The sequence below is a fragment of the Bubalus bubalis genome, chromosome 1 (assembly GCF_019923935.1).
Source record: "Bubalus bubalis isolate 160015118507 breed Murrah chromosome 1, NDDB_SH_1, whole genome shotgun sequence".
Classification (NCBI taxonomy): Eukaryota; Metazoa; Chordata; class Mammalia; order Artiodactyla; family Bovidae; genus Bubalus; species Bubalus bubalis.
Window position 1 is genome coordinate 173162273 of NC_059157.1, and position 19085 is coordinate 173181357.

The window sequence follows — 19085 nt, forward strand, 5'->3', positions numbered from 1 at the left end:
TCTTGCCAACCTCTCAAGTGGTCTGAGTTGCGTGGAGATGAGACCTAATGCAATCCCTGATGCAATGTCACATACATTGCAGGTGTTGCTGATCTAGTATCATTTGGAAGTGTAGGTTCAGCTGCTTAGTTGTGGGTACCTGTTTTGTGAAGGGCAGAGATACATTTGCTGTGTCTGACAGCCCATGGGAAGATATGTTCTGTATGTTCTACCTTGCAACATAAGGTCATTCTTGGAGTCAATTATAAATGCCAAAACATAGATTATGATGTTTCAGAAGAATAAAAAAGTAAGGCTTGGTCAGTGTCTCCCTTTAATTTTCTTGTTTCTAGATCCTTTGATCCGACAAGGCAATGGCACCCCACTCCAGTACTCTTGCCTGGAAAATCCCATGGATGGAGGAGCCTGGTGGGCTGCAGTCCATGGGGTCGCTAAGAGTCTGACACGACTGAGTGACTTCACTTTTACTTTTCACTTTCATGCATTGGAGAAGGAAATGGCAATCCACTCCAGTGTTCTTGCTTGGAGAATCCCAGGGATGGGGGAGCCTGGTGGGCTGCTGTCTATGGGGTCGCACAGAGTTGGACGCGACTGAAGTGACTTAGCAGCAGCAGATCCTTTGATACTGAAGTGTGGTCTGCTAATTGGCAGCAATTAGCAGGAATCTGGAAATCTGTTAGAAATGCAGAATCTCAGGCCCCACTGAGACCCACTGAAGCAGACTCTGCATTTAACAAGATTCCCAGGCGCATGTTAATGTTTGAGAACCACTAGTTTAGGCTTCAAGGACGTTAAGTGTCTTTGTGAGTGCTCTCAGATCATGAGGACAGAAGGTGGATTCTGCTACATGGGAGCAGGCCATGGGTTGGCTTGGGAATTGTCCCTCTAGTGGCCCCAAGAGGAGGCAAGATATGCTCTCATAGAATATATTTTTTTCCTCCCTGGATGCTAATAGAACATGATATAAACTATTCAATTTAGATTCAATCCGCTAGATTTGAAAGGAATGTTAAGAGATGGGCTATTTGTTCATGTTAGGTCAAGAAGGTCAAGGAAGAGTCACATCCCTTGACGCTGAGTGATGGCAGTTGTAGAGGTCTGTGAGAGATACATACCCTCCCTCACTAAAAGCTGAATCTCAGGGGATAAACACTGGAATTCCATTGGGGATTATCCTTCTAATCTCTCCAAATCATGAAGAGTCTAGATATTCTCTTTAGAAAAAGTAGCAATTTAGAGGAATCACAGCTGATAGATCATGGAGCCTGCTTTTCTAATTCCAATTTCTGTTCTCTTTCTACTGTTACAGGCTTTCCTTTGGGAAATATTACCCTCTTCAGGTAGTCTCTTCAAATTACTTTGGTTCCCAAACTGAAGTCTCTTTCAATAGAGAAGCTGCCTTTGAAGTGGAATTGGGGCTTTCAGATGCATTTCTGGCTATGAGTTAAATATATTGTTTGGTTTAAGCCAATCTTGGGCTCTTAAGATTTCAGGAACTTATCCCTTTTGAATGGGCTGACCACACAGAGTCCAGAGGAACAGATCTGAGTGACCAGATCCGAGTGGTCAATGAACTAAGTGCAAACTTTCCTGACTACCCACCTCCATGCCATAGCTCACACCCTCCCATCTTTCCTACAGGGCCCAGAGCCTTTCTTACCTTGGCAGCTCTTGGATACACCAGAGTCTGGTAGATAATAATTGGGCCTGGAGTCTGCACAGAGCTATCGTTGAATGAGTACCAGTTATGGAAGCTATTGCTATTCTGCACAGGCTGGTTTTCTACCCCTGCGCTCCAGTAGGTATAGAGGCCATCTGTGGGCTTGGCAGGTGCAGCTGACTGGGCTCGCCCATAGGCTTCCAGACCTATCTTGGTCTTCTCACAGGCAGGGGCATTGAAGGACAATAAGGAGGAGCTTCGCTGGTATATCTGCTGGTTGTTGAAGCTGTGGGTGCTGAAAGTGACCTTCCTGGCAATCATCATTTCTGACTGCAGGGGATAGGGGGATGGCAGGGAGTCCCCAGAGGAACACACCTTCTTGGGTCCTGTGGGGAAGAGCTCGTGAATGGCACTGGAGAGCTCAGCGAAGTCCAAGGGCATGCAGTTCAAGGAGTGTAGCCGGAGCTGTGGGTCGGGCCTGTAAGTGCTCTGGATGCCATCCTCGATCTGGTCCACCAGGATCTTGGCTGACTGCAGGAATGCCACTTGGCCTGTCTCCTTCAGCGCCTCCTTGGAGTAGGCAATCAGACCATCCATTTCGTTCACCTTCATGGTAGTGACGTACACATACTTTTCAATTTCCTTCTGCCTGGACACCTCCATATTCTCTATCTGCTCCATGATGGTTTTCTCTTTCTCCTGGAGAATACTGCGCAGCTTGAGAAATCCATTTCTGATCTCTTTTCGCTTTACCTCCTTGTCAGCTTTAAAGCTGTTTTTTAAAATATTGAATTCCATGAGGTCATTATCAATTTCATAGCGGACTGCAAAACAATCAAGTTAGTTACTTCAGTTAAATTTTTCAGTTCCCCAGATATCAAAGCCAGTGGCAAACTGGAACATACTAACTTGGGCTCCAAAGAAGTGGGTGGAAAGGGAGGAAAACTACTTGTTGCTGGGCTGAAAGATACTAGTATAGGTTTATAAAGTGACTCTGGCCCCTCTCCACACATCCTTCTCTTCCTCTTTGTCTAATATTTCCCTTGGGTATGACAGCCAGCCTTCCCTGGCATGCTTCTATCTAATAATTCTTACAGCCTTGGGTCTAAAGGTGGAAGTTCAAGGCCACCCTTGATATTAGTTTTCACTCAACTTTACCTGTTAGCAAGTTGAACTTGAGAAGAGGTGATGTCACAAAGTGATGGATTTTCCCTATGTGAAAGCCTAAGCTTTTGCAGGGGTCGGAGAAGAAAAAAAAATTTCTGATGACTACTTCTAAATATTTCTTTGTCTCATTCACCAAAACCCAGCCCTAGACAATAGTGGCAAATTAGCAAAGTTCCCCTTCACCGTGGCTTCTCTTTGACATGTCCGTTTCCTCTGCTGGGGGCTTGGATTCTCTTGGGTTCAGCTGGACTCCCTGTCTTGCCTACCCTACCTCCCACTTCCTTTCCAGAAAGGGTCTGCTGTTACAAGTCAAGGAAAACCAAGTTCATCCCACAGCCTTGAGATAGCATTTGGATTTTAAGTCCACTCAACCATTCAACAACCATTTATGGGACACCTATTCCACATCATATACTTTTCTAAGTTCTAGGGATACAGATATGACTATGAGAGGCCACTGATGCTCCAGGAATGCACAAACCCAATGTACTGCAGTGTGGAGGATGCCAGGGCAGGGTGAGCATGTGGCCCACCTCTGTCTGTGAAATGGCAACTTCATTGGCTTTACAGGGTTTTAGGCGTTAGACAGCAATTTGAATACAGGTCAACCTTCTGTGGCCTATTCTAGAGGTAAGGTCCTCTCCAGGAAAGGCTGGCTCTGCAGTGAATTGATGGGCTATAATCCTTTCCAGATTTTACTCAGCCATGGGGGTGACCAAATCTTGGTTGGTAACATGGTCCTGGATCCACAGTAAGTTGGATCTCTGTGGGTGGTGGCCTTTGTGACAATGATGTGCATTAAACCCTAGGGTTCTGGCAGACTGTGAGAACAGGACGACAACTGTCTTGGTTCCCACCATGACTAGGATATGTAGAGGTGCTGGAAAGGTTTTTGTTGAGTGTAAGCCATTCTGTTGTGTTTTCTCACATCTTCAGGGTGACTGTCAGCAGTGCTGCTTTCTGGTCTACTTTCTGAAGCCCTCATTTCCTCTGCCTACCTCCTTCCTCACACTGGCCCAGAAGGGTGGATGGAGAGGCAATACAGATGGGGGCTGAACAGGGGACTATCAGGATGTGATTGCAGTGGTGCTGAGAAATGCTCCCTGCCTTCCCCACGTGCAAGCCCTGCTTGTGACTTAGGGCCCCAGAAATTCCACTTAATGATGCACTGATTCCTTTGACTCTTCAGCAGTTACTCACTGTTAAAGATATTTGAATAGGAAATTCCTCGCTTTATTAGGGATTAGTTAGGTATCTGTAGAGCAGAGTCCAGAGATACAAGATAAAAATGTCTTGATGAGGGGGAAGGGGGGTTTATCAGGAGAGGAGAAAAGAGAGGAGAGACCAGAAGCACTACCCGCCCCCCCCACCCCCTCACCAAATGCGGTTTTGCAAGAGTTCTTCTTAGAACAAATTCAGAGCAAGGTCTCTTTCAGGAACTGTATTTAAAATTAACTGCTGCTGCTGCTAAGTCGCTCCAGTCATGTCCGACTCTGCGCAACCCCATAGATGGCAGCCCACCAGGTTCCGCCGTCCCTGGGATTCTCCAGGCAAGAATACTGGAGTGGGTTGCCATTTCCTTCTCCAATGCATGAAAGAGAAAATTGAAAGTGAAGTCGTTCAGTTGTGTCCGACTCCTAGCGACCCCATGGACTGCAGCCTACCAGGCTCCTCTGTCCATGGGTTTTCCAGGCAAGAGTACTGGAGTGGGGTGCCATTGCCTTCTCCAATTTAAAATTAACTACTATTTATTAAACATTTATTATAGATCCAAGCCATACATTATCATGTATCACACCTTGAATCATATCCATATATTATTATACATTGCATATAACTTCCTATGAAGAAGACATTATTTCCATTTATAGAGGCCACTAAGGCTCAGAGAGGTTAAATGACTATCCAGTGTCACACGGCAAATAGAAACCAGGGCCTGTCCCTAATTCTATTTGCCTAACTCCAGAGCCTTATGTTTCTAATTGCCCCAGTTGCCCTTCTCAGCCCTCTGTGAGCACCAGAATCATCTGGGAAACTTAAAGAAAAAGAAAGAAATCTCTTAACTTTACCTGCTCAGTGAATCAGGCTGAGCAGAGGCTTAGGAATCCAGGTGAGACTGTCTGCAGCTAGATTTAGAATCTAATCCAGGGAACCTTCAGGGGGTCTTATTAAAAATGCAGATTCTGATGGGGTGGGACCTGAGGCTCTGCATTTCTAATAGGATCGCAAGGGATTCCCATGCTGCTGGACTTGGACCACACTTTGAGCAGCAAGGCACTAAACTTCTGAGCTCCCTTTAAGCCAGTGGTTCTCAACACTGCTGTCACATTAGAATTACATGGGAGTTTTGAAAAATCCTCATTGTTTAGCCTATACCTCTATGGGGACAGGATACATATATCAGATGTTAGTAAAGCTTCCCACTGGTCCAAGTGAGCAGCTGGACACAGCACAGCATCAACCCAAACTGAACCTTCTCTTCAGAGCCCAGAGCTTCTCAAAGTGTATTCTCAGATCACCTGATTTTAAATTATGTGTAAATTTAAATTTACAGCACCTCCTGGAAAATGAATTGAGTCCTTAAGAACAAGTTTGAGCCCTGGTTTAAAAAAACTTTTTTTTTAACAAGAATGGACAGGCTCAATTTTCCCTCTATGTCTGAATGGATATGCCACAAAGGTGGCCCTTTCCCAGTGGCTGGGCTCATTGGAATTTGTAGCAATGTCCCTTCATGGTCTTGTTTTTCAGGTGTCCTGGACTTTGAGAAAATGATCCCAGCATGACTTTGTTAAAGACCCAGGCTTTCTATGATTGCATGAGGCCCATAGCAGGTAACATGCAGCATCCCCTTCCCTAAACCAAGGCTCTGGAGAATCCAGTCAAGCTTAGGCCATGGGTCCCACCTTAAAAAACCCCTGTAGGAACAAATGGGGCTTCCACTGGCCTGGCAACATGGCTCCTGTAGGATTTTTTTTTAACTATAAGGGCTTCCCTGGTGCTGTTCCCAAACTTAATAAATGTCCATTGACAAACCATGTTTCTAGGCATGGAGCAATTGAGAAATCAAGGTGTTCCTGAAATAAGATGGTGAGAGGTCCTGAGAGGCATAATTAACAAGGTCTGTCTGTGACCCACCTCTCTGTCCAATGGAACCTTTCTGTGCAGTTCAGGGGAAAGCTGCCCCCTTGTCATCTGTTCAGACATGCTTCTATGGACACTGAAATATCTGACAAGGGAGGAGCTAGGCTGATCTGGGGCATCCTGGTCACTTGACTCTAGGCCACCACTTAGAGGAACAGGCCGCAGGTGGTGGCGGTGGTTGCTGTTGTTTTTCAGTCTCTCTGTCTTTAGATTCTGGCCACTGTTTAGCATAGTAGGTTGTCAAATGGGTGCTGTGGAATTAACACAATTTTGGACTCAGAGATACTAGGTCACCAGTTGTCTTATCCATGGAGGGAATTTTAATGCCTGTATTATAAGATTATTGAAAAGATTAGATAATTCTTCTGAAAGGCTTGGGTAAAGTAGGCCTCTGTTCAAAGAAGCTATTCCCACTGATAAAAGGGCCTAAAAAAGAAATAGAAAATCTTAACAGACCCATCACAAGCATTGAAATTGAAACTGTAATCAGAAATCTTCCAGCAAACAAAAGCCCAGGTCCAGACAGCTTCACAGCTGAATTCTACCAAAAATTTAGAGAAGAGCTAACACCTATCCTACTCAAACTCTTCCAGAAAATTGCAGAGGAAGGTAAACTTCCAAATTCATTCTATGAGGCCACCATCACCCTAATACCAAAACCTGACAAAGATGCCACAAAAAAAGAAAACTACAGGCCAATATCACTGATCAACATGGATGCAAAAATCCTTAACAAAATTCTATCAATCAGAATCCAACAACACATGAAAAAGATCATACACCATTACCAAGTGGGCTTTATCCCATGGATGCAAGGATTCTTCAATATCCACAAATCAATCAATGTAATACACCACATTAGCAAATTGAAAAATAAAAGCCATATGATCATCTCAATAGATGCAGTGAAAGCCTTTGACAAAATTCAGCATCCATTTATGATAAACTCTCCAGAAAGCAGGAATAGAAGGAACATAACTCAACATAATGAAAGCTATATATGACAAACCCACAGCAAACATTATCCTCAATGTTGAAAAACTGAAAGCATTTCCCCTAAAGTCAGGAACAAGCCAAGGGTGCCCACTTTCACCACTACTATTCAACATAGTTTTGGAAGTTTTAGCCACAGCAATGAGAACAGAAAAGAAATAAAAGGAATCCAAATTGGAAAAGAAGAAGTAAAATTCCCACTGTTTGCAGATGACATGATCCTCTACATAGAAAACCCTAAAGACTCCACCAGAAAATTACTAGAGCTAATCAATGAATATAGTAAAATTGTAGGATATAAAATCAACACACAGAAATCCCTTGCATTCCTAAACACTAATAATGAGAAAACAGAAAGAGAAATTAACGAAACAATTCCATTCACCATTGCAAAGAAAAGAATAAAATTCTTAGGAATATATCTACCTAAAGAAACTAAAGACCTATATATAGAAAACTATAAAACACTGGTGAAAGAAATCAAAGAGGACACTAACAGATGGAGAAATATACCATGTTCATGGATCAGAAGAATCAATATAGTGAAAATGAGTATACTACCCAAAGCAATCTATAGATTCAATGCAATCCCTATCAAGCTACCAATGGTAACTTTCACAGAGCTAGAACAAATAATATCACAATTTGTATGGAGATATGAAAAACCTCAAATAGCCAAAGCTATCTTGAGAAAGAAGAATGAAACTGGAGGAAGCAACCTGCCTGACTTCAGGCTCTACTACAAAGCCACAGTCATCAAGACAGTATGGTACTGGCACAAAGACAGAAATATAGATCAATGGAACAAAATAGAAAGCCCAGAGATAAATCCACACACCTATGGACACCTTATCTTTGACAAAAGAGGCAAGAATATACAATGAAGAAAGACAATCTCTTTAACAAGTGGTGCTGGGAAAACTGGTCAACCACTTGTAAAAGAATGAAACTAGAACACTTTCTAACACTATACACAAAAATAAACTCAAATGGATTAAATATCTAAATGTAAGACCAGAAACTATTAAACTCCTAGAGGAGAACATAGGCAAAACATCCTCTGACATAAACCACAGCAGGATCCTCTATGACCCACCTCCCAGAATATTGGAAATAAAAGCGAAAATAAGCAAATGGGACCTAATTAAAATTAAAAGCTTCTGCACAACAAAGGAAACTATAAGCAAGGTGAAAAGACAGCCTTCAGAATGGGAGAAAATAATAGCAAATGAAGCAACTGACAAACAACTAATCTCAAAAATATACAAGCAACTCCTGCAGCTCAGTTCCAGAAAAATAAACGACCCAATCAAAAAATGGGCCAAAAAACTAAACAGACATTTCTCCAAAGAAGACATACAGATGGACAACAAACACATGAAAAGATGCTCAACATCACTCATTATCAGAGAAATGCAAATCAAACCACAATGAGGTACCATTTCACACCAGTCAGAATGGGTGCGATCCAAAAGTCTAAAAGCAATAAATGCTGGAGAGGGTGTGGAGAAAAGGGAACCCTCTTACACTGTTGGTGGGAATGCAAACTAGTATAGCCATTATGGAGAACAGTGTGGAGATTCCTTAAAAAACTGGAAACAGAACTGCCTTATGACCCAGCAATCCCACTACTGGGCATACACATTGAGGACACCAGATTGAAAGAGACACATGTACCCCAATGTTCGTTGCAGCACTGTTTATAATAGCCAGGATATGGAAGCAACCTAGATGTCCATCAGCAGATGAGTGGATAAGAAAGCTGTGGTACATATACACAATGGAGTTTTACTCAGCCATTAAAAAGAATACATTTGAATCAGTTCTAATGAGGTGGATGAAACTGGAGCCTATTATACAGAATGAAGTAAGCCAGAAAGAAAAACACGAATACAGTATACTAACACATATGTATAGAATTTAGAAAGATGGTAATGATAACCCTGTATGCAAGACAGCAAAAGAGACACAGATGTATGGAACAGTCTTTTGGACTCTGTGGGAGAGGGAGAAGGTGGGATGATTTGGGAGAATGGCATTGAAACATGTATAATATCATATATGGAACGAATTGCCAGTCCAGGTTCGATGCAGGATACAGGATGCTTGGGGCTGGTGCACTGGGATGACCCAGAGGGATGGATGGTATGGGGAGGGAGGTGGGAGGGGTGTTCAGGATGGGGAACACGTGTACACCCGTGGTGGATTCATGTTGATGTATGGCAAAACCAATACAATATTGTAAGTAATTAGCCTCCAATTCGGAGAAGGCAATGGCACCCCACTCCAGTACTCTTGCCTGGAAAATCCATGGATGGAGGAGCCTGGTAGGCTGCAGTCCATGGGGTCACTAAGAGTTGGACACGACTGAGCGACTTCACTTTCACGCATCGGAGAAGGAAATGGCAACCCACTCCAGTGTTTCTTGCCTGGAGAATCCCAGGGACGGCGGAGCCTGGTGGGCTTCTGTTTATGGGGTTGCGCAGAGTCGGACATGACTGGAGCAACTTAGCAGCAGCCTCCAATTAAAATAATAAATTTATATTAAAAAAAAAAGGGCCTGAAAGTGTCAGTGAGATCCTCTTATCTACCCTGGTGGATATACACACAGAAATTATTGGGCTCTTTGCTGATATCTGTAAAATATCATTGTACCAGGTTCCATCATGAGAACTTGAGTCAGTTTCCCTTACAGAAACTACAACTATGGTATATGTAGTAGTTACATATACCACGAGCAGGTATGCAGAGGAGTAGCAAGCTGTGGACTAGAACATTATTGGCTATCTCTGGGTATTTGTTACCAGTTCATTTACTTTACTGCTTGCAGCTTTTGGGGAAATTGAAAATAGAGGTAACTCTCAATATCACTTAATTCTTTCCCCCTTAAAATTGGGAAAATACTGCAAGAAATCCATCCTTAAGGACAAAATATCTTAGACAGGCTCACAGAACTTCAGAATACTACAGGATCAAGCTCCTTCATTCTCCAAAGAGCAATATGAGGCCCAAGGTCATGAAAATTATAACCAAGATGATAGAATCTTTATGCATTTACTATGTGTGGGATCTGATTTTACATGTTTAAGATAGAGTAATTTATTTAATCCTCACAAGGAGTTATTACTATTGCAACAGGGAAGAACAAATCTGACTCCATATTAGATCTGTTCCTTTTGTTTTAACCTTTCCATTAATGTTTTAATCTGTTCCTTTCGTTTTGTGTTTTGTTAACCTGTGCTTAGTCCTGCTGACTCTGCACATTTTGTAAAAGAATATTGCCTGTAGCCTGAAATATACATGATAGCCTATTCTCAAGACTGGGCTCTTCAAGAGTCCATTCATATAGAGATTAAAAGTCGCAGAACAGAGAATAACATTTGTTTTGTTGCAGGTTTGCAAGAACATGGTGACCTGATCTAGGTGGACAGTTGCAAGAACAAAGAATATAGACACCAAGAAGTTTGCAGCACTCAGCCTTGCCCCTCCCTTACTCTGCCTTTAGAAAAGTACTTTGCTGAAACCCTTTGGAGAATTCGGGAGTTGGGTGGGGCAGGAGCCACCTGTTTCCTTGCATGGCCGTGCAATAAGCCTTTCTCTGTTCCAAACTCCAACATTTCATTGGTTTGTTTGGCCTCACTGTGCGCTGGGCACGTGAACTTGCGTTGGGTAACACTATTATCCCCATTTTCCAGCTGGGAAAACCAAGGCACAGGGAGTTAAATGGCTGGCAGTAGTTGCTAGATGTAAATACCAGGCCACTGATTTGCAGACTGGCTCAGTGTCTCCCAGGGCTTGGACCCCTCCACCAGGTGGAGCTAAGGCTCCGTTAAACAGATCCTCCCAAATCACCTTCCCCATCAATTCCTGAACTAGGAGTAGTGGAGGGAGAAAAAGGGATCAGGACCTGCTTTGAACTTGGCGATGGCGCTGAAGAGCGCGGCAGCCCTCTCCGAGCAGGCGTCGATGAGGCTGATGGTGTCGTGGCCGTTGTGGAGGGAGGTCTTACAGAAGCCGCAGAGCAGCTCGTTGTCGTTGCGGCAGTACTCTATGATGCGGCTGGACGGGTGGTGGATGCAGATCTTCTCGTCCTGGTCCTCCGTGCTGGTATCCACGAACACGTGGTCCTGCATGGCCACGTCCGAGTGGAAAGTCTTGAGGCACTCGTTGCACAGGTTGAGGCGGCAGGTGAGGCAACGCTTGTAGGCAATGCGCTGGCTGCGGCAGACCTGGCAGACAATGGGCCCGCTGGAGCGGTCGAAGCGCCACTTGAGGTAGCCATGCTGCTGCATGTAGCGCTTGGTGAGGCGGCCGCGCAGATAGTTCTCGGGTAGCTGCATCTTGTGGCTGTAGGGCATGCAGTGCGAGCGGTTGCACACCGGGCAGATGAGGATGAAGAAGTTCTCGGTGACCTCGGCATGCTTCTGCAGCCGCCGCAGGCACTTCTCACACAGGCTGTGGTGGCAGGGTAGCATGAAGGAGTGCAGGCGCAGGCGGCCGCAGATGGGGCACGACAGGTGGCTGACCAGATTGCTGTTGGCCGTCGGCATCATCTTCACCTCCTCCAGCTGCGTGTCGCTGCTCCCGATGCGCAGCGCCGTCTTGGAGCTGCAAGGAGAAGCAAGCGTGCGAACTCAGGAGGCGGCCTCCGTTTCTCCCTCTCGGAAGGAACAGGTGCATCACTAAGTCGCAGCGCAGTGTGATGGGGAGGAGCATGGGTTGTCCGCAAACCTGGTTCTAAACCCGCCTCCACCATCTTTTAGCTGGGCTCACGCATTTAAGTTAATTAACCTCTGTCTGTCTGTCTCCTCATTATAGAATCACTTGATGGGGCTTCTTGAGAAAATTTAAATGGAACTGAAAACCTGGATGGCCTTTGAGCAGTCCCTGGAATGCTGTACCTGATATGCAACTGCTTGTTATTTTTGAGCAAGAGAAAAACAGCCCAGAGGGGCAGGCACTTTCAGCTGGGTATTGGAATTCTGTTGGTCATAGATAATATCACAGAACACCCACAGCAGACAAGGCCATTCTGGGACTGTGGTGAAGCAAAGCAGAAACAAATCACTTCCTCATGTTTGAACTCAGAAGCAAGAACATCGTCCAAACCACAAAAATCACCAAACATCCCCTGTCCTGATTAAAAGCAGCGACTGCTGCTTTTTTTTTTTAAACCAATAACAGGCTCAACCCTGTTATTTCCATCTTCTATGCAAGATTTATTAAGATACCCAATAGGAGATTTACCCCTGTGTCCTCACCTACCATGAGCATAAATCCTGTAATAACTTAGTGATGCCTTCCTACTGAGACAACTCACATTTGCTCATGGTGTATCTCTCTCTTGTTTCAGTGGGACAGTAAATCCAGTCTCCTCCAGCTACAGGTGTGTTCTTTGTGGGTTTTACCTAGAGGGCACTGACATCATTATTATTGTTATATGTGAGAGGGAACACAGAGATGGGCAAAGTGTTCTTCCCAGGACACCAGGAAGTCAGTCTCCCAGCCAAGCCCAGAACTTGAGTGTTCTAATGATCAGACCACTTAAGGGGGTAGAAGCCCCTTAGGGTCGCACATGATGGAATGCACTGCTTTAGAGTGGTGCCATTGACATGTGTCATCACCTTTCTCATCCTCAGTTTCCTCCTTCATAAATCAAAGCTCACGATACTACTTCCTTCATGAGGATTTTGAAGTCTCATGATAAGTGCTTAACTGCACTTAGTAAGCATTCAATAAATGTGCACTGTAATGACTTTATTCTGCTCCTAGCTAGCCCATGTCCACAACAGAGAAAAACAATGGTCAAGTCTGTGAGAAGTATATGCTGCTATTGTGTGTGTGTGTGTTGAACCTTTATCTAATATCCAAGGCTGATTTCATATAAGAACTGTGGATGAAGTAAGTGCATACTTGTAAAATTCAAGTGCATATTCTAAGAAACTACAATCAGGGCAGAAGCAGTTTGTGAAAATAAGTGAGTTAGATGGAAGTATGATAAGATACTTAATTTGTGACTATTCTGATTTCTCTTATCCTCTGTATTAGTGATGTCTGGAGGTTGAGTTTGACATTGTGCCTGTGTTGTTGTGTGTGTGTGTGTGTGTGTTTTTACTTTTGCCTTCTTGCAGTCCCTATATGCCCCTGGCTTCTTCCCCATTCCCTTAGCCAGGGACCCAGGTCTCAGAGCCCAGACAGTCAAGTGTGATCCCCAAACATGCTGGAATGGAGTGGTCTTTTGGTGACAGTGCCCCTAAGGAGACTTGGGCACCTGGGAAGCTCTCTTGGAGATTTGGATACTGGTATCCAAGCCTGCTAGCCTCAATGTTTTCAGTCTCACTCCTTCTCTGCTTTCCCAGCCTCTCTGTTTTCTCCTGCCCAGGTTCTGAAGGGGTCACCAGGAGAAACAGGCTAGTTTTACATATGGCAGCTGGATAGACTAGTCCAGTTTGATAAGGTGGGACTCTGAGAATCAGGGTGTGATATAAAGAGAGATAGCAAGAGAATTCAGAAAGAGAGAGGGAGAGACAAGAGTGTTGGGGGAAGAGGGAACGAGAACACGGTGAGGAGACAGGTGTTAATGGCCCAGGGAGCTGGCATGGAGGTGAAAATGAAAGTGGGAAAAGGAGATGAGTAAGGCAAGGAGGGATGAATGAGCTCAGAGTGAGGTGGGATGAGGAAGATGCTGAGCAGGAAGCAGTGATGAACAACAGGGGAGGCCAGGATCAGACATCAGGAGGGAGGCCAGATGGAAGGAATATGTCTCAGTGTACCCAGCACAAGCTGCCTGACACTTGTTGTAGCATCTCTGACCATCATCAGAAAGCCTTAGGCCTGGACTCGGGCAGTCAGTGACCATCGTTCCATGCCAAAACAGTTACCAAGCCAAGCAGCCTTGTCTTCTTGTTGAGATAATGGCCTCTGCTCCTCTGTGCATTGACTGCCTGCTCCCAGATTTAGGCCTGTTCCTTTTGTACTTGGGTTCCCATGATATCACCTGCAAGTCTCCTGGCTTTCCTTCTTGTTCCCTTCAGGCCATTCTGCACCGTAGCATCACCTGGGGGTGGGGGAGGCTTTTCAAATCCTGATGTCCAGGTCCTACCCCAAGGCAATGAAATCAGAATGTCTGCGGGTAGGGGCCAGGCATCAGTAGTTTGTAAAGATCCCCAGGTGACTCTCATACAAAATAAAGTTTGGGAGTTCCTGGTCTAAGCATCCCCCAAAAGACCAATGTCATCCCCCTCTTGTTGGAATGGCTCCAAGATGCTCCATTGCTGATTTGCAGAAAATGGGGCAGTTGAGAGGAGAGAGGGAGTGGAAGCTACTTTCTGCTCCTTAGACCTTTGGGAATTGCATTGATAACCCCTGGGTTCTCTATTCATGCAAAAATCACAAGAGGTGAGTTGAGAGTAACCTTTACTAAGCATCTACTAAGTGCTGACCTGTGAGAGAGAGCATATCCTTCCCTGAATTCACTGAACCTTTGCTCACAGGATTGTTCTTCCAGCCTTGAAAGGCTTCCAGCCTGCCTCCCATCTTTCTGTTTTTCCAAATGCTGTCATCCTAGAGGGCTGAGTTTCGGTCTTTCCCCTGTAAGAAGTGTGTCTCTGCCACCCCAGACAAAGTGACATAGACTGCTGTGGTCAGAGCAGGAAAAGGATGTTCAGTGCCTGTCATAGCAGGTTAATGCCCTAAGTGAGTAACTGAGACTCTCAATGCTATGACATCTGGTTAGGAACGAAGAGAAGGCTGGCAGGAGTTCATGGCCATCTGGGGTATTTACTCAGGCCATAGGGTCAAAAGCAGCCTGTGGAAGCTATTGCTTTTCAAAGAAGTGTTGCAGATATGAATGGTTCAGAGGAGGAAGAGGAAGAGCAATTTATATTTTTATATCACATAACAGATTTCAAAATGATATTAATCCTCATATGCCCTGAATCACTGCAGGTACCATACTCTGCATTTTGAAAGACAGCATTTCAATTTAATTTTAATTTAAGCACACAAACTCTGGGTTCAAATTCTGACTACATCTTACTAGTGGTGTGATCTTGGGTCATTCAATGTCTTAAATGCTAAGTTTCCTCATAGGTGTGGTAGCCATGGGGCAGGGATTACCTGGGGTCATCCACATGGGTCTTGGCAAGTTGTTTTTGCACTAAGCATCAGCTATTACTATTTTGTAAAAGTGAGAGAGGTGGAGTTCAGGAGAGCTCAGCACTCATACAGGGTGGGGCTTGGTTTGGAACTCAGGTCTGTACTGGTTAGTGGCTGTTTAGGGACACCTACCAGAGAAGGCAATGGCACCCCACTCCAGTACTCTTGCCTGGAAAATCCCATGGACGGGGGAGCCTGGTGCGCTGCAGTCCATGGGGTCGCTAAGAGTCGGACAGGACTGAGCGACTTCACTTTCACTTTTCACTTTGATGCATTGGAGGAGGAAATGGCAGCCCACTTCAGTGTTCTTGCCTGGAGAATCCCAGGGACAGGGGAGCCTGGTGGGCTGCCGTCTATGGGGTCGCACAGAGTCGGACACGACTGAAGTGACTTAGCATAGCATAGGGACACCTACACTTCATTTCTACAAAATTCTTTTTTGAAGTGGAAGTAATTTTTATTGCTACATTTTGAAATGCAAACAAAAGCATTTAAAATAATAACATCATTCAATATATATTTTTATTGTTACATTAAGTACAAAACAGATTATTTGGAGTATTTTTTAGCTCTTCTTTCCCCTTCTAGTTTAAATGTAGTTGACATTTAACAATGTATAAGTTTAAGGTGTAGAACATATTGATTTGATTTACAAACATCAGAAAGTGATTATCACAGTAAATTTAGTGACCATCCGTCTTCTCCGACAGATAAAAAATTAAAGAAATGGAAAAAAATTAAAAAATTTTTCTTGTGCTAAGAACTCTGAGGAGTTATTCTCCTAACAACTTTCGTATATAACTGACAGAAGCATTAATTATGTTTATCCTCTTGTATATGATATCCCTTGTACCTATCTTTTTTAAAATTTTATTTTATTAGGATAATCACTTTACAGTATTGTGATGGTCTCTGCCATACATCAACATGAATCAGCCCCTAGGTATAGACGTGTCCCCTCCCTCCTGAACCCCCCTTCCACTTCTCTCCCCACCCCATCCATCCGGGTTGTCACAGAACACTGGCTTTGGGTTCCCTGCATCATACGCCAAACTCCCACTGGCAATCTATTTTACGTATGGTACCTATCTATCTTATAACTGGAAGTTTGTATCTTTCGACTGCCTTCATCCAATGCCACATCCCCACCTTCTGCCTCTGATAACCACACATCTACTCTTTTCCTTTGTTTGTTTCTTTTTGAAGTGTAACTGACCCACAACACTATGTTAGATCCTGTTACACAACATAGTGATTTGATATTTCTGTACATTTCCAAATGATCACCACCGATGTCTAGCTACCATCTGTCACCATACAAAGACCATGTGATATATTTGTACCATGACAAAGTGTAACTAGGACTTCCCTCGTAGCTAGATGTTCAAGAATACACCTGCCAATGCAGGAGACATGGGTTGGATCCCTAGGTGGAGAAGATCCCCTAGAAATGGCAACCCACTCCAGTATTCTTGTCTGGGAAATCCCATGAACAGAGGAGCCTGGGACTACAGTCCATGGGGTTTCAAAGAGTCGGACATGACTGAGCAGCTAAAGAAAACAAAAAAATGTGTTCCCCATCCTGAACCCTCCTCCCTCCTCCCTCCCCATTCCATCCATCTGGGTCGTCCCAGTGCACCAGCCCCAAGCATCCAGTATCGTGATGGGGAACACATGTATACCTGTGGCGGATTCACTTTGATATTTGGCAAATCTAATACAGTTATGTAAAGTTTAAAAATAAAATAAAATTAAAAAATAAAAAAATAAAAAACACAAATAAAATGTTAACATGCCCTTCTCTACCCCAAACAAAAAAAAAAAAAAAAAAAGAAAACAAAAAAATGTAACTAGAGTTAATTGCTAGCAAGTTCTGCTGCTGCTGCTGCTAAGTTGCTTCAGTCGTGAGCGACTCTGTGCGACCCCATAGACGGCAGCCCATCAGGCTCCCCCGTCCCTGGGATTCTCCAGGCAAGAACACTGGAGTGGGTTGCCATTTGCATCCCCAATGTATGAAAGTGAAAAGTGAAAGGGAAGTCGCTCAGTCATGTCCGACTCTTAGCGACCCCATGGACTGCAGCCTACCAGGCTCCTCCGTCCATGGGATTTTCCAGGCAAGAGTACTGGAGTGGGTTGCCATTGTCTTCACCGAGCAAGTTCTTGGCCTCTCCTTTTCAGATAAGGAGGTGGACTTGGGGCGGGGTGGCTGGCCTGCCCTGTCCCCACAGATGGTAGGGCCCTCCCCAGGTGTCCGGAGTCACGGTGGCCCGTGTCGGGTGTGCAGCACTTACGAGGTGCGGATGCTCCGGAGGCGGCCCTTGCGGAAGGTGATGGTGGCATTGCGGCAGCAGCGGCTCTCGTAGTAGTAGCACTTGAGGTTGCTGCTGGCCGTGCAGCAGCACTTACAGTTGGGGTCATTGGCCCAGGAGCAGCAGCACCAGTGGCAGTTGGGGTTCTCGGAGCAGGTGCAGTGGCAGAACTGGCAGTTGCGCTCATCTTTGTAAGGGCAGGGGAAGCAGGTGCAGTTCCGCTCCGAGGTGAAGAGGAACTTGCAGCACAGGCAGGAGCATAGCCGCGGACAACATCTCTGCCATGTACAACATGGAGAACAAACACACATAGCGGTATCCATGGCTCCTACATGATGGCCACCCGCTCCTTGGACGTTTTGCGGCCTCCTCTACCAGAATCCTGCTGTCAGTTCTCCCGTGGAGGGGGTCCCTCCTCCCCCTGATGAGGCCCGTCAGCTTGGAGGTTGCAAGAGGTTGGCTGTTATGAGGCCTTCACAGGTGGTGTACCTGCCAGGAAGCCCATGGGCTGGCATTTACATAGATCAGCTCCAGGCCATTTGCTTATGTCATAATCCCTGTCTCCCCACCATGTCTCACCATAAAGGGTAGGAGGGAGGGTGGGATCTGGGGGGTAGTGGCAGGAAGGCTGATGGACACTGCTTCCAGAGGGCCAGCTCCAGAAGAGTGTCAACTCAGAGAGCATCCTGGAGGTTTAGCTGTCGCTTGGCAGCTTTGGGGTTATGAGCTGGATTTCAGAAGCTATTTCTCTTTCCTTGGAACTTGGGTAAGTTGAGGCAGGGGGTATGTCTTCATGGGCCGAAAGGCCTGGGTATGGCGCATTGGAAAAGTAGACATGATATTCCTCTCCTGGGGCTGTTTTTGCATTGCTAGAACTCTTTATTTGATGAACAAAGTGCAGTGCTTACAAATAATAATGCCATATGTAAAGGGAATTACCATTTGTAGAAAGAATTAAAGGAAAAAAAAAAGATATAGGTTCTTTAAGGCACTTTTTTCCATAGTCACTGAGTTTGTTAGTCACTGCATAGTCACTGCTGATTTTCACTGCTTCAGGCATAAGTCACTCTGAATATTTCTTGGCACTTTTTTTGTAGGCTCATGGAGTTTGGCTGAGACTCAGGCTCTGTTTTCTATGCCCCTGCCCTCCTCCCCAGTCCCATCCTGCTGTATCCCTTTTATCAGGAGGCTGGAATTCTACACAAGACTCTTTATCTCTGCTTTTATCATTAATATATGCTCAGTATCTCTAGAAATGACCTTCTATTTAAGGGGAGAATTTTGCTTTCCACTTTATGCAGCTTGCAAAGATTAAAAGAGCAGAAATTTCATGATCATACCATATATATGGTATGAACACTGTCTTATTTTTTGTACAAAAAGAAACAGAAGTGAGAGCCAATTTGGCTGCAGGAATTCATTGCATAATATATTATCTCTCCCTATGATTATCACCTTTATAATAAGAAAGAACACTTACTGAGTGCTAGCTGTTCCATCCACACTTTGATTTTAGGTTCCTACAGATGAAAAATTTGGATCATAGGCTATGTGCTTTATGTATTTATTTGTAATTAATAAATTGTTTACTTAAATGAATATGCCAGTTCATACTGATAGCAGCAGTATATGAGACACTTTTCCCCACATAGTTTCCC

At 44.6% G+C, this 19085-nt stretch overlaps 1 protein-coding gene across 1 annotated transcript in view; it reads right to left on the reverse strand.

Moving 5' to 3' along the window:
• TRIM42 (tripartite motif containing 42) overlaps window positions 1-17899 on the reverse strand; it is a 31064-nt gene extending 13165 nt beyond the window's left edge. The window contains exons 1-3 of the mRNA XM_006061607.4: window positions 17410-17899; window positions 10869-11569; window positions 1661-2484 (exon numbers count right to left, since the gene is read on the reverse strand). Coding sequence (XP_006061669.1) covers window positions 1661-2484; window positions 10869-11569; window positions 17410-17750 — 1866 coding nt within the window. The 5' untranslated portion in view covers window positions 17751-17899. The remainder of the gene's footprint in view (window positions 1-1660; window positions 2485-10868; window positions 11570-17409) is intronic.
• Window positions 17900-19085: the final 1186 nt, after the last annotated feature.